Here is a 15,478-nt window from a genome sequence, read left to right as displayed (position 1 = left end):
ATGGATAAAGAGGAGAAAGCTGAAACAAATGATGCTGTTAACAATGAAGAGAGGCTTGGTAGTGGTGATGAAGTGGGGGAATTTCAAGATGTAAACCTTGAGCCCCCAGCTGATATGGAGTTTGAGTCCAATGAGGAAGCATTAACCTTCTATAAAGAATATGCGAGGACGATGGGGTTTGAAACAGCAATACAAAACAGCCGTCGATCAAAGGCCTTGGGGGAGTTCATTGATGCTAAATTTGCATGTTCTAGGTCTGGAACAAAGCGGGGAAATGGTAAATCTGCAAAGGCCCCCGGTAGTAGTCAGGATCCAGAAAATGCTGAAGGTAGAAGTAAAAAGACGGATTGCAATGCTTATATGCATGTTAAGCGAAGATCTGATGGGAGATGGATTATACACAGATTTGAGAAAGAGCATAATCATGAGCTTTCGCCTCCCCAAGCTGTGAGTGAACAGACAAGGAGGGTGTATGCTGCAATGACAAGACAATTAGCCGAATACAAAAATGTTGTTGCCATACAAAGTGAGGGAGGCCAGAATTTGGCTATGGATGCAGGGGAGGCAAATATTTTACTGGAATTCTTCACTCAGATGCAATGTATGAATTCCAACTTCTTTTATGCTGTCGAAGTAAGTGAAGATCATCGATTGAAAAACTTTCTATGGGTCGACGCCAAAAGCAGACACGATTATGCACATTTTAGCGATGTTGTGTCCTTCGACGCTACCTATGTCAGAAACAAGTATAAAATCCCTATAGCTCTATTTATTGGGGTGAATCATCACTATCAGTTTGTGTTACTCGGAGCTGCCTTGCTATCTGATGAAACCTCTGCAACACTTTCTTGGGTGATGAGGACATGGCTAAGAGCAATGGGTGGTCTAGCTCCCAAAGCCATAGTCACTGACCATGAACAGGCTATGACATCAGTTATCTCAGAAATTTTCCCATCATCCCTTCATTTTTTCTGCCTTGGAAAGGTCTCAGAAAGTGTGAAAAATGCTGTGAAGCAGAATGAGGAGGAATTTATGGTGAAGTTTGAAGAATGCATTTACAGGCCATGGACCGACGAGGAGTTTGAAGAGCGGTGGCAAAATCTTGTTGATATGTTTGAACTTAAAGAAAATGAATTGGTTTTGTCATTGTATGAAGAGCGCACAAAATGGGTACCTACACTTATGAGGGGGAATTCTGCATTTTTAGGTGGAATGTCTAACGCTGTTCGATCAGAAACAGAAAGTGTGAACTCGTTCTTCGACAAATATGTTCATAAGAACACCACACTGCAAGAGTTTGTGAAACAGTATGAAGCTGTTCTACAAGACAGGTATGAAGAGGAAGCCAAGGCAGATTCTTATACATCGAACGAACAGCCTGTTTTGAAGACTTCGTCGCCCTTTGAGAAGCATATGGCAGGGGTGTACACACATTCTGTGTTTACGAAATTCCAAATCGAAGCTGTGGGTGTTGTTGCTTGTGTTCTTGTATCACAGAAGCAAGATGAGAAGGGCAGTATAACTTACAGAATTAAAGATTGCGAAAAGGATCAAGATTTCATGGTTATAGTGAATGAAGATAAGCCAGAAGAAGTGTCTTGTACTTGCCATTTGTTTGAGTTGAAAGGCTATGTTTGTAGACATGTAATGGTTGTTCTCCAAATCCGTGGCATTTCTACCATCCCACAGCAATATGTCATGAAAAGATGGACAAAAAATGCCAAGAACAGATACCCTCTGCTAGCTGAATCTGGAGAAAACAAGTCTAGAGTCCAAAGATACAATGATCTATGCCAAAGAGCAATGTTATTGAGTGAAGAAGGATCATTATCTCAAGAAACCTATACATCTGCTTTACATGCACTTGATGAAGCTTATGGGAATTGTGTTGGTGCTTTGACTTCATCCACTCCTGATCTTTTGGTAGAAGGAGATAACCAAACCAGCAAGACAAATAAGAAGAAAAGTAATCCAACCAAAAAAAGAAAGGTATGTATGTTTTAAAATGTGCATGATGTGTTAGTTAAATAATAAAAAGAAAAGTAGCCACGTCTCGAATTGAGCAGGTGATGAATTCGGCCAACGTTCAATAGTATACCTTCTATTATAATGCCTCATCTATTTCATAGGTAACCTCGGAGGAGCAGGATGTTATGATTGCAGGAGGAGCACCAGATAATTTTGCACAAATGGTTTGTTTTCTTTGCTTCAATTCTACTATCATTGGAACTTAATTATTAATTTTGCAAATTAAAACAATATTTTGTTGTTGTAGGATATGTTAACCTCTACACCAATGACATTGGATGATTATTGCCCACAATTGCCACAAGGTGTACAAGGAATGGTATGTTGTGCACTTGTGCTATATATAATATGGTCACTATTATGCTTAAAAACTTGTGCTCTTCTAAATTGGCCATCATTCCTCTTCCTGGTACAGTTGAACATGATGGCACCAAACTACGGGAGCCAACAGACAATGCAGGAAGAACCATAGGTGAGCTCTTCATCACAATTGAATGATAATGAGGATCCAAGGCAAGCTTGAGGAGAATGAGGAGAGGCTTCCAATTAATCTTGTGGTTAGAAAGATTTTTAGTAAAAGAAATGGACTCTTTGTAGACATTAGCTGTTTGTCGTGCCTGTGGTCTTGTTGGAGACTTTGGGCCTTTGGGGGCTCTTGGAGCTTGAGGTACACTGCAATGGGGGCAGGAGGGCTTTTGTTGTTTGGTATACTTAATACCATTTACAAATAATATACATTATAGAGATTTTTTATTTTTTCCAGTGAATAGAAAATTCTAAGCTGTTTTTGTAAAAGTCAAATTTAAAAGTTTGTGAATTTTGTTATTTATTACCTATAACTTATGTTTGGTAGAGTGAATTATGGTAAAAATGTGCGATTCATATTTATGAGCATTTTTTGTTACTATCAACTCTGTTACAGTGTAATATCTGTTTAATATATTTTTTCTGTTAGTGACATTCCATCAAGGAGAGCCACAGATGTACCAATTGAGCACAAGATGCCCTGCTTGGCATAATTATAGTTTTGTACAAATATAATATGGATTTTAAGAAGCTATAAAGTTCAATCGACTTAAGTATAAATAAATATAAGAATAATATAATACAGAGTAGATTTTAGGATCCTAATGTGCATGTGAAATGTGAATAGCTCTGTATACACCAGAGATGCAAAGAGTATCCCATGTTGATGGCGGGGTTGACGTGTGGCATCTTTTGACTAGATATTTAGGTCAATTAAGTCACTTATATGATACTAACATATTGTAATTATTAATAAATTGTCGATTTATAAATTATACCATGAAATTTTTATTTTTAAAAAATACATTTATCATCTTCATTAAACAATAATGCATTCCAGATCCATTTCCTCTGGTCTCAATTTATTCACTCCAGTGTCTCATCTCGTGGATGTAATGGCAATTAGGAGGATGGCGTTTGTTCCATTCTTTTTATTTTTATCTTATGTTGTCTCCTTTTTCCATTTTTCCTATTCATAAATCATGATTTCTCTTCCTATAAGAAGCATGTCAAAGAACCATATCCAAAATAGTGGACTCATACAGAACCATGTGATACGGAATACTTTTAGTTATGTTTTTTTAAAAAAAAAATATTTTTAATTATGTTATATACGAATATAAATTTGGTTTAGATATCACATGTAAAAAATTACATATATTAAATTTAAAAGTAAAAATTATATTTATTTCATTTAAATCAAACATATTTAAAAATGTTTTAAATATAAGATTTAAAAAGCATTCAAAATTACACTTGTGTTAATTGTATAAAATTAGTCTAACAAATTAAAAAAAAAAATTTAAAGAAGAGCGTTAGAAAACAAATTTTTTTTTAACAAAAAAAAAGTGTTTGTAACAAGTGTTCTAACATAAAACATAGATGAAAATTAGAAAACAAAAAATAGAGAACATTTTCCTAAATAACGACACCCTAAATATTTTCACCTTCCAACCCTTACTCTTCTCTTTCTCCATTTTCTCCCACGTTAGAGATGTCTTCCAACCCTTACTCTTCTCTTTCTCCATTTTCTCCCACGTTAGAGATGTCGGGTCTATTCAGTTTATTTTTCACAGTTTTCTCATTTTTCTTTTCTTTTTCATCATAAAAATAATAGAAAATGCGGAAGAATATTATTATTAACATATATTTTCCATATTATTTTTAAATGATAAAATATAGAGAAAATACTCTATGATATGAGTAGATAGATAAGTGAAGTTTGTATGTAATAATAATATTAATTATAAATGACGTTACATGTGGTTTTATATTTTGAACAAAAATTGAAAAACAAAAAGAAATTGTTTTTCAAATTGTTTGTAAAATTGGAAAAAATGGAAAGCCATCTAGATTGGAAAACAATGCTAAAAACACATTTTGTGTTTTTTGATTTTTTATAAAAATGAAAAAATTTTATAGAAAAAATGGTGATTAAAAACTGAAAAGCAAGAGATAATATTAGAAATGATACATTACTAGTGGGAGACAATTGCTCCCAACCCAACTGATGCGTGCAGGCACGTCACTTGCACGTGCCACGCGCTTATGACATTAAACCTTTTGGTTGGAATTCATATTATGTCGCTATGAATTTTAATAGAATCTAGCAACGGAATTTAAATCCGTCGCTATATCTAGCGACGAATTTAAATCTCGTCGCTATATCTAGCGACGAATTTAAATCTCGTCGCTAAATGTGAAATAGAATATTGCAGCCTTAGTTGTGAACCTTCTCATTTAGCCCTAAACATTGTTTTACAATCTACACACCTAGCCGCCGCCTTAAACATTGTTTTACAATCTACACACCTAGCCGCCGCCGAGAGCTCTGCCGACTGCGCCGCATCTGTCGCCATTCAGCCCTAAACATTGTTTTCCAATCTACACACCTAGGGCGACAACCCTAAACATTGTTTTACAATCTACACTGTAAACACAAAAAATTTCGAAATTGTATATATTCACAATATCGGGTTACAGTGTGTGTGTAATTGAAGGTGCGGATACAAATTCTCTGTATAATCCTCTGATTCTTCACTGACGTGTTCTACTGAAGTGCCTCCGAGTTTCAAGTGACGTAGCCTCCGGGATTCAAATAGCATAGCCTCCGGGATTCAATTGACGTAGCTTCCGGGATTCCGGGATTCAAATGGCGTAGCTTTTCGGATTCAAACGGCGTGGCCTTCCGGGATTCAAGTGGCGTGAACTTCAACATAAACCGTCAAGCTTCAAGATCTTTAAACGATTCAAGTCTCTAACTTCTAACTGCTTCAAAGATGCAATCTTCAAGGTGTGTTTCTAATTGGAAATGGGGGGCTCTATTTATAGTGGAGTGTGCAACCAACTTTCCTCAACAAACTCCTTAAATAATTAATTAATTAATTAATTAAGGGAATGAACATTGCCACGATCAAGTCCAGGTTCAAAACTCTATCATCTATTTCAAATTCAAATTAATTATAATTATTAAATTCAAATATAATAAAATTATATTTAAATTATAATTATAATTATTATTAAATTCAAATAATGAATTGGGCTTGGACCATTAATCAATTAATTCAATAACCCAACATCAAATTTAATTGGGCTAATTAAATTAATTTAATCATCATGACCCAATTAATTAAATTGGTCCAATAATCAATCTCAAAATTAGGCTCAATAATAATTTAATCGGTCCAATTTTCGAGCTCAAATTTTCTGTGTCTACATACACACCTAGCTGCCGCCAAGAGACAATCTACACACCTAGCTAGCTGCCGCCAAGAGACAATCTACACACCTAGCCGCCGCCAAGAGCTCTACCGACTACGCCGCATCTGTCGCCAACCGCTGACAGCACCGCATCCGCCATCGACCGCCGATAGCACCGCATCCCCCGCCCGTCACAAAGAAAAATACAACTTTGATGTCACACAGGTTTCTCATTCCTCTGTCCTTCCCCTATATTCCTTTTCTAGTTTTTTCATTCCTGTCAAAATTTCTCTCTCCATTTTTGTATATATGTGATCATCATTATATCGTGCTTTTTTATGCGTCATTCCTGGTCTGTGTTACACAAGTAAAGGAAGTTCGTAATCAAAGGCGGATCTAGAAAATTCATGTCAGTGAGGCTAAAATTATAACAAAAATTTACAATGTCAATCAACGTCAATACTTGTGAACAAAGAAAATTGAAATATATATTGAAATTCAAAATTTTGGTTACAAGTAGTATCAATGCGGTATGGGTACAAGATCTTTAAATGGTCCTCTGATTCTTCAATTGGATGTCTTGAACACTCCATTGAAGGGTCTCCGGAATTCAAGTTGTTTGATCTTCAAAGAAGAGCTTATATGTTTGTTCTTCATTGAATGACCTCCGGGTTCAAATTTCTTGATCTTCAATAGAGGTTGGATCAACATAATTGGCATGATCTTCATGGAGGGGCATTTACTTTTGGGATTATTTTATTGTGATCTCTGAATAATATTTTCATGATGTTTACATGAATTTTTCATGATGATTACATAGAAATGAGAGCTCTTATTTATAGTTGTACAATAGAAGAATTTGGGTATGTTCAAACTCCTTTGATATTATCTAATTAAACAAATTAGATAATATCAATATTATCGAAAATATATTCAAATATAATAATATTAAAAATAATCATATTTATCAAATTTTTTATGCCAATTGTACCGATTATACACAATATCATTATATATACCATACATAATTATACTATGTATTATCGATAATAATTTTTAATGATACTCTATGTAGCGATCGGTATCGATGTCAATAAATACTCTATAATTTTTCACATAATATACAATAATAATATTGCTTGTCGCTCTTTTTGTCAAATAAAAGTTTTCAATTATTTTGTTGATAACATTATTTTTATACATAATTAAATGATATTCATTTTACTAATTAACTTAATATTCCAAAATTTAAGAATGAGGACGGAATTTAAAATCACAAATTAAAGAACCAATATTAACATTAGTTTTTTCAATTTCAAATATTATCTTTTGAATTATAAAATAAACATCATACAAGTGTAAATAAATGTTTTTATCTTTTAAAAAAGTTTTGAGAGGGACCAATAGAAAATTTTTATTCTTAATACATATATATATAAGTATTTATTAAATTTTTTGGGGTGGGGTGGGGTGGGGTGACCAAGGCTCCCCTACCCACTCGCGTGTCTCCGTTTAAATTGTAATTCTAGTATATAACTTGTGAGAATTATTTCGGTGATATGTAATCTAATTATTTATTTGTAAATGCATGAAGTGGAATGTTAGTTAAGTGCTATGCTCAAATGTTTAATCCAGAATTGGATGATGCTAAATGTGTTTGTTAGAAGAACCTGCAAGTGATCTGACATGTTTTTATTTATTTATTTTAAATTTCAGTTCAGAGTTCACAGAGCAGACAGAACTGGGGAGTTATATCATGGATAAAGAGGAGAAAGCTGAAACAAATGATGCTGTTAACAATGAAGAGAGGCTTGGCAGTGGTGATGAAGTGGGAGGAGATGAGGGTGACTTGTATTCTCCCGAGCAATCTGATGTGGGGGAGTTTCAAGATGTAACCCTTGAGCCCCCAGCTGATATGGAGTTTGAATCCAATGGGGAAGCATTAGCCTTCTATAAAGAATATGCGAGGACGATGGGGTTTGAAACGGCAATACAAAATAGCCGTCGATCAAAGGCCTTGGGGGAGTTCAACGATGCTAAATTTGCATGTTCGAGGTATGGAACGAAGCGGGGAAATGGTAAATCTGCAAAGGCACCCGGTAGTAGTCAGGATCCAGAAAATGCTGAAGGTAGAAGTAAAAAGACGGATTGCAAAGCTTGTATGCATGTTAAGCGAAGATCCGATGGGAGATGGATTATTCACAGATTTGAGAAAGAGCATAACCATGAGCTTTCACCTCCCCAAGCTGTGAGTGAACAGACAAGGAGGGTGTATGCTGCAATGACAAGACACTTAACTGAATACAAAAATGTTGTTGCCATAAAAAGTGATGAGGGAGGCCAGAATTTGGCTATGGATGCAGGGGAGGTAAACATTTTACCGGAATTCTTTACTCAGATGCAAAGTATGAATTCCAACTTCTTTTATGCTGTCGAGGTAAGTGAAGATCATCGATTGAAAAACTTTTTATGGGTCGACGCCAAAAGCAGACATGATTATGCACATTTTAGTGATGTTGTGTCATTCGATGCTACCTATGTCAGAAACAAGTACAAAATTCCTATAGCTCTATTTATCGGGGTGAATCATCACTATCAGTTTGTGTTACTCGGAGCTGCATTGCTATCTGATGAAACCTCTGCAACACTTTCTTGGGTGATGAGGACATGGTTGAGAGCAATGGGTGGTCAAGCTCCCAAGGCCATAGTCACTGACCATGAACAGGCTATGACATCAGTTATTTCAGAAATTTTCCCATCATCCCTCCATTTTTTCTGCCTTGGAAAGGTCTCAGAAAGTGTGAAAAATGCTGTGAAGCAGAATGAGGAGGAATTTATGGTGAAGTTTGAAGAATGCATTTACAGGCCATGGACCGACGAGGAGTTTGAAGAGCGGTGGCAAAGTCTTGTTGATATGTTTGAACTCAAAGAAAATGAATTGTTTCTGTCATTGTATGAAGAACGAACAAAATGGGTACCTGGACTTATGAGGAAGAATGCTGCACTTTTAGGTGGAATGTCTAGCGCTGTTCAATCAGAAACAGAAAGTGTGAACTCGTTCTTCGACAAATATGTGCAAAAGAACACCACACTGCAAGAGTTTATCAAACAGTATGAAACTGTTCTACAAGATAGGTATGAAGAGGAAGCCAAGGCAGATTCTGATACATGGAACGAACAGCCTGTTTTGAAGACGCTGTCGCCCTTTGAGAAGCATATGGCAGGGGTGTACACACATTCTGTGTTTAAGAAATTCCAAATCGAAGTTGTGGGTATTGCTGCTTGTATTTGTGTATCACAGAAGCAAGATGAGAAGGGCAGTATAAGTTATAAAATCCAAGATTGTGAAAAGGATCAAGATTTCATGGTTACATTGAATGAAGATAATTTGCCGGCTAGGGTCACAGGGCGAGGGCTTTACCCACATACTCACATAGTGAGGAGTGGGGTTTACCTCGTTAATAAATTGAATGAAGATAAGCCAGAAGAAGTGTGTTGTACTTGCCATTTGTTTGAGTTGAAAGGCTATCTTTGTAGACATGCAATGGTTGTTCTCCAAATCCGTGGCATTTCTACCATCCCACAGCAATATGTCATGAAAAGATGGACAAAAGATGCCAAGAACAGATACCCTCTGCTAGCTGAATCTGGAGAAAACAAGTCTAGAGTCCAAAGATACAATGATCTATGCCAAAGAGCAATGATATTGAGTGAAGAAGGATCATTATCTCAAGAGAACTATACATCTGCTTTGCATGCACTTGATGAAGCTTATGGGAATTGTGTTGGTGCTTTGACTTCATCCACTCCTGGTCTGTTGGTAGAAGGAGATAACCAAACCAGGAAGACAAATAAGAACAAAAGTAATCCAACCAAAAAAAGAAAGGTATGTATGTTTTAAAATGTGCACGATGTGTTAGTTACATAATTTATTGTATAGTTAAATAATAAGAAGAAAAGTAGTCACGTCTCGAATCAAGTAGGGGCTGAATTCAGTATACCTTCTATTATAATGTCTCATTTATTTCACAGGTAACTTTGGAGGAGCAGTATGCTATGATTGCAGAAGGAGCACCAGATAATTTTGCACAAACGGTTTGTTTTCTTTGCTTCAATTCTACTATCATTGGAACTTAATTATTAATTTTGCAAATTAAAGCAATATTTTGTTGCTGTAGGATATGTTAACCTCTACACCAATGACACTGGATGGTTATTGCCCACAACTGCCACAAGGTGTACAAGGAATGGTATGTTGTGCTATATATAAATATAATATGGTCATTATGCTTAAAAACTTGTGCTCTTCTAAATTGCCCATCATTCTTTTTCCTGGTACAGTTGAACTTGATGGCACCAAACTATGGGAACCAACAAACAATGCATGAAGAATCAAAGGTGAGGTCTTCATCACAATTGAATGATAATGAGGATCCAAGGCAAGCCTGAGGAGAATGAAGAGATGCTTTCAATTAATCCTGCGGTCAGAGAGATTACTCCAACTAAGAGCGAAAAGGCCAAAGGGAAACGGGAGAATTGAATGAAGGAAGAAGAAACAAACAAATTAAATGGCAAAGAGACAAAAGATCGTGAGAGGTTGAAAGAAGAATCGAATTTTGAGTACAAGAATTGACTATTTGTAGACATTAATTATCTGTCATTAGGGTGAGTTTGGTTGGATAAAACATGAATTTTGTTGTTTGGTATACTTAATACAATTTACAGATAAGATACATTATTCATAATATTTTCCCTACCTAACTGATGCATGCAAGCACGTGGCTTGCACGTGCCACACGTCTAACTAGAGAACGTTTATTTTCAGAGATAATCATTTATTTGAAGAATAAATATTCCCTCTAGTAGGAAAGCAATTAGGATTCAAAAATATTGCACGTAGAAGAGTGTGTGCAAAGACAGATTGCAAAGCTAGTATGCATGTTAAGCGAAGATCTGATGAAAAATGAATTATACACAAATTTGAGAAAGAACGTAAGTGAATATTTTATGGAAAATGGATTATACATAAAGTTGTTGACAAGGTTGTCATGGCAACTTTTGGTGCGCGACAATAATTGTTCCCCACCGAATTGACGCGTGTAGGCACGCCGTTTGCACGCGCCTAGAGAATTTATTCTTCAAAGAGAATCACCTCTTCAAAAAATAAATATTTCTTCCCCTAATATTTTCTACCATCTTTCTCCCCTCTTCCTCTATTTTTTCCCACATTGAAAATATTCCAAGAAACCAAACCCTCTTAGAAAGGAAAAAAGTAAAAACTTAAGCAGTATTGAGACCCACGTGAAAAAATAGCTTATTAGTGCACGCAACCAAAAAATAAAATTTAAAGAGTAAGATTTACTTATTAGTGCCCTCCACTAAGAAATAAAAATTTAAAAGTAAAATTTGAGAGTTCATGTAGTAAATCTTTACGGAAACAGAGTAAAACTTGAGAGTTCATGTATCTTTACGTAAACGAGGAAGATTAAAAAAGTATAAATCTATACTATATATAAAAATAATATCCTCCTCTAAAATTTTCCCGCCCAAACGTAGGGGCATTTTAGTAATATGATAATTAATTAATTAATTAATAATAATAATAATAATATAACTTCCATGCAAATTTCTGCCTTAATTGCACCTAATTGACAGAAAATGAAAAAGGAAACCTAATTGATTGAAAATGAAATTAACCTCCAAATAAAACAATGAACACGTACATTTTTTATGTATTCATCAAATGAGATTAATGTTTTTTTTTTTGTAATTTACAAATTTTAAATATTTATTAGTTAAGTCAACAATAATTTTATTGAGATAAATCCATATCTATATCTATCTATATAAATATAAATATATATATATATATATATATATATATATATATATATATATATATTAATAATAATAATTTGTAAAAATTATTCCAAAATTCCTATCTCAAAATTTATTCTCCTCCTATTAAATTTATTTCCTTAAATTTAGTGACACAATTACCTAATCTTCCCTTAATTAATTTGGCTAATTAGGGGGCTAAATTGTGTAGGGCCCTCCCTCTCTCTCTTTATAGCTATAAATACAAGGAGAAACCCAGTCAGCCACCACCACTAATTTTCATCTCTCTTAAGTTCTGTTGTTTTTTGTTTATGTAAAAGCATCAATATTTACATAGAAAGAACCACCATTCTCCATAGATGTGTGATATATTTGTTGTAGCACTTTTGCTCTTCTCCTCATCTCCTTTATCTCTGCATTCTCCAAATTCATGAATCTCCTCATCTCCTTTATCTCTGCATTCTCCAAATTCATGAATCTCTTCAACAGCCCACCGATTGCATTCTCCAAATTCATGAATCTCTTCAACAGCCCACCGATTTCTCCATTCCCATTCATGAATCTCTTCAACAGCCCACCGATTTCTCCATTCCCTACCAAACCTCCATCCCCTCTCTGCACCTTCGCATGCATGGATTGAGAAGGGGTTTTGTCTATGGCACTGAAGTAGGGAATTGCAGGGCTGATTGTGTGGATGGGAAGAGAATTTAAGCTTTGCTTTATAGCGTCAATGGCATGAGCTTCAAGCTCATAAAGTGAAGTGATTAAAAGGTATTGTGCTTTGGCAGCATTGATAGGTTACAATTTTTTGGATCACAGGATCCCAAGGTCTTCCAAGAATTGTTCAAGAGTTTACCGTTGTCATTTCTTAAGTATGCTTTAAATAGGCTTAAGTAGTTAATAGTTGATTGATTTAGTGATAGATAGATGATAGCTAATTGTGTTAATTATTTTTATCCGTTGATATAAATTGGTATGCATAAGAGGAGGTATTTGGTAAATTTAAATAAAAATTTAATAAATGCAAGTACTATAATAATCAACAACTAAGAATAAATTAGATTTTTAAAATGTTTTTGATTGATTTAGTGATATATTGATTTGGTAATATCCTACAAATAATTCACAGATTATTACGTCCATACAATTATGCAAATTATTTCAATTCACATATTATTACACATATAAAATTATGCTAATGGTTGCTTTTGAATAAAATATTATAATTATGGTAATTAAGAAATTAATTTACACATTATACTTTTATTAAATTGTTTTTTATACTTTCCGTTATATAGATTTTATCTAATCAATTAAGAAATTAATGGTACACATATTACAGAATAATTAAAGAAAATTAAACAAAAACATATTCGGACATAATTATAGAAAATTAAATATACACATATTCTGTCTATAATTAAATGAAATTAAACATACACATATTTGGACATAATTAAGGAAAATTAAATATACACATATTAGGTCTATGATTAAATGAAATTAAACACACACATATTATTCATAATTACAAACGTGTATTTAAATTTTCAAAAAAAAAACAAATATGTATTTAACACTTTAATCTTACTATGGTAATTAAACATAGAGATTCTTTCATTTGATTATTGTATTTTTTTTTTACTTAAAATAATATCAATCTTACTATGGTAATTGAGACTTTTCCTAATATAATTTTTAATTAATCAATTTCAACATGCACGGATATATAAATCTTATAATTTCAAATAAATGTATATTTTCAAATATTAGAATTGATTATAATTTCATCACTAATTTTATTATTTAAATATATATAAGATTGCCATTCAAATCACAAGGAAGACAATTTCAATTAACGCTTTCATATGCAATGTCTATTAATAAAATTCAAGGGCAAAGTAACAAATATGATCTCATGTTAAATTGTTATTGAGTAAATCAGTTTTTGTCGATACTCAATTGTATATTGTTGCATCTAGAGTTAACCATCCCAAAGGTCTCAAAATTTGTATTTGCGGTAACTCTAGAAGAAATTGTACTTCAACTAATAATATAATTTACCAATAAGTTTTTAATAATTTGTAATTTTAAATAATTTGTATTGAAATTTTAATTAAAAAGTTTTCTTTTAACTAATTACCCATCTTAAATATCAATTCATATTTTAATTGCAAATATCTATATTCATAACTTTTTCATATTAAATCAACATAATTATTAAATAACGAAACTATATAAATGAATAAATCTAATATATTCTTTTCATATATGAAAATAATCTAAATATTTCAAATTATTAGTCCGTGCATCGCACGGGTATCATTAAATCGTAACAAATATTTTCAATCATACTATATTATATATATGCTATCAAAAAATACACGAATTACGAATTTTGGCTGAGATACAAAAATTACAAATGTCAATCATATTATATTATATATATGCTAATATATTACGAATGTCAATCATATTATATATAATAATAATAATAATAATAATAATAATAATAATAATAATAATATAACTCCTATGCATATTTGTGCCTTAATTGACACCTAATTGATAGAAAATGAAAAAGGAAACGAAAATCACTAATTGACTATAAATAAATAAATAAAAAAGATCCCTAATTGATTGAAAATGAAAAAGAAAACATAAATTAATCATTAATACTAGAAAATGAAAATTGAAAAAGGAAATGAGAATTACTAATTGCCTGCAAATAAAAAAAATGATCCCTACGCCGTGCCTATAAAATGATAGGATCGAACTTGAGTTTGCCTTCCTCCTGTGCACTACTCAAGAGATTCAAGAATTTAATCCTCTCTCTAAGGTTTTTCCAAGAATGGTGGTTGTCGTCATTCCCGGTCTTGATCGTCGTCGCCATTAACATTTCCATTGATCTGTATCCTCTATCGGTTTTCTTCCTATTTTCTAAGTTTCCCACATGTATACATATGTTTATTAGCACGTCTTGCATGTGCAGGAACATGTATGCATATGTTTAAAGATGGGTCCTTTTTTTGTTTGTAAGTCATTTTTATGTGATTTATTTTTGTATATACGTGATGACCTAGCATTGAATCAATTACTTGGACTTTGATGAAATGGTGGAGAAATGACTTAGCATTCAAGTTATTGTTTTTACTATTCAAAGAAAAACAAAAACAAAAACAAACCAACAAAAAACAAAAAATATAAACATATGCATCGATTGAATTGAAGTTTGAGGAATTACCGGAATTAGAAATGCGAAACAAGAACTTTTGCAACCTTTTCCCCTAAAAATTGAAGTACATGCCCAAACACTTCAGCCCAAACAATTTAAAAAAATATTTAGCAAACAATAGAAAAGAAATATAAAAAACGATCCATAATTCAATGATTAATATTAATAATGTTAGCTGTAAAAATGAAAAATGAAAAAGGAACAAAATTAACTTATGAGAAAAAATAGAAAACATAACGAAATTAAATTACCAGGAAACGGATTAATAATAATAAGGTTACTAATAAAAAGGAAAATCCTAACAAAATTTCTATTCCGTGTTTTCCCGTCCAACCACTTCTGTCCAAACAATAGAAAATGAAAATTTATTGAGGAAACAATAGAAAAGGAAATAAAAAAGGGTCCATAAATTGAGGAAACAATAGAAAAGGAAATAAAAAAGGGTCCATAATTTAAGGAAACAATAGAAAAGGAAATAAAAAAGGGTCCATAATTTACTGATTAAATAGAAAAGGAAATAAAAAAGGGTCCATAATTTACTGATTAATTAGAAAAGGAAATAAAAAAGGGTCCATAATTTACTGATTAATACTAATAATATTAATAATAAAAAAAAAGAAAAAATGGAAAAGAAAACATAATTAACCTACC

The 15,478-nt window shown here is 32.9% G+C and overlaps 2 protein-coding genes across 2 annotated transcripts; both read left to right on the top strand.

Annotated features, from left to right (window-relative positions):
- Positions 1 to 2,500, top strand: LOC116010074 (protein FAR-RED ELONGATED HYPOCOTYL 3-like). Its single transcript, XM_031249338.1, has 4 exons — positions 1 to 1,989; positions 2,130 to 2,192; positions 2,276 to 2,347; positions 2,444 to 2,500. The coding sequence occupies exons 1-4, from the start codon at positions 1 to 3 to the stop codon at positions 2,498 to 2,500; spliced, it is 2,181 nt and encodes a 726-aa protein (XP_031105198.1).
- Positions 2,501 to 2,528: 28 nt separating this feature from the next.
- Positions 2,529 to 10,203, top strand: LOC116010071 (protein FAR-RED ELONGATED HYPOCOTYL 3-like). The gene is made up of 6 exons (XM_031249334.1): positions 2,529 to 2,695; positions 7,471 to 9,154; positions 9,236 to 9,640; positions 9,787 to 9,849; positions 9,933 to 10,004; positions 10,096 to 10,203. Exons 1-6 carry the CDS (start codon positions 2,529 to 2,531, stop codon positions 10,201 to 10,203), a joined length of 2,499 nt encoding a protein of 832 aa, XP_031105194.1.
- The last annotated feature ends 5,275 nt before the right edge of the window (positions 10,204 to 15,478 follow it).

This window comes from Ipomoea triloba, chromosome 2 (assembly GCF_003576645.1).
Source record: "Ipomoea triloba cultivar NCNSP0323 chromosome 2, ASM357664v1".
NCBI classification, from domain to species: Eukaryota; Viridiplantae; Streptophyta; class Magnoliopsida; order Solanales; family Convolvulaceae; genus Ipomoea; species Ipomoea triloba.
The sequence above is the reverse complement of the archived record's forward strand: the minus strand, read 5'-3'. Positions and strand labels throughout refer to the sequence as shown.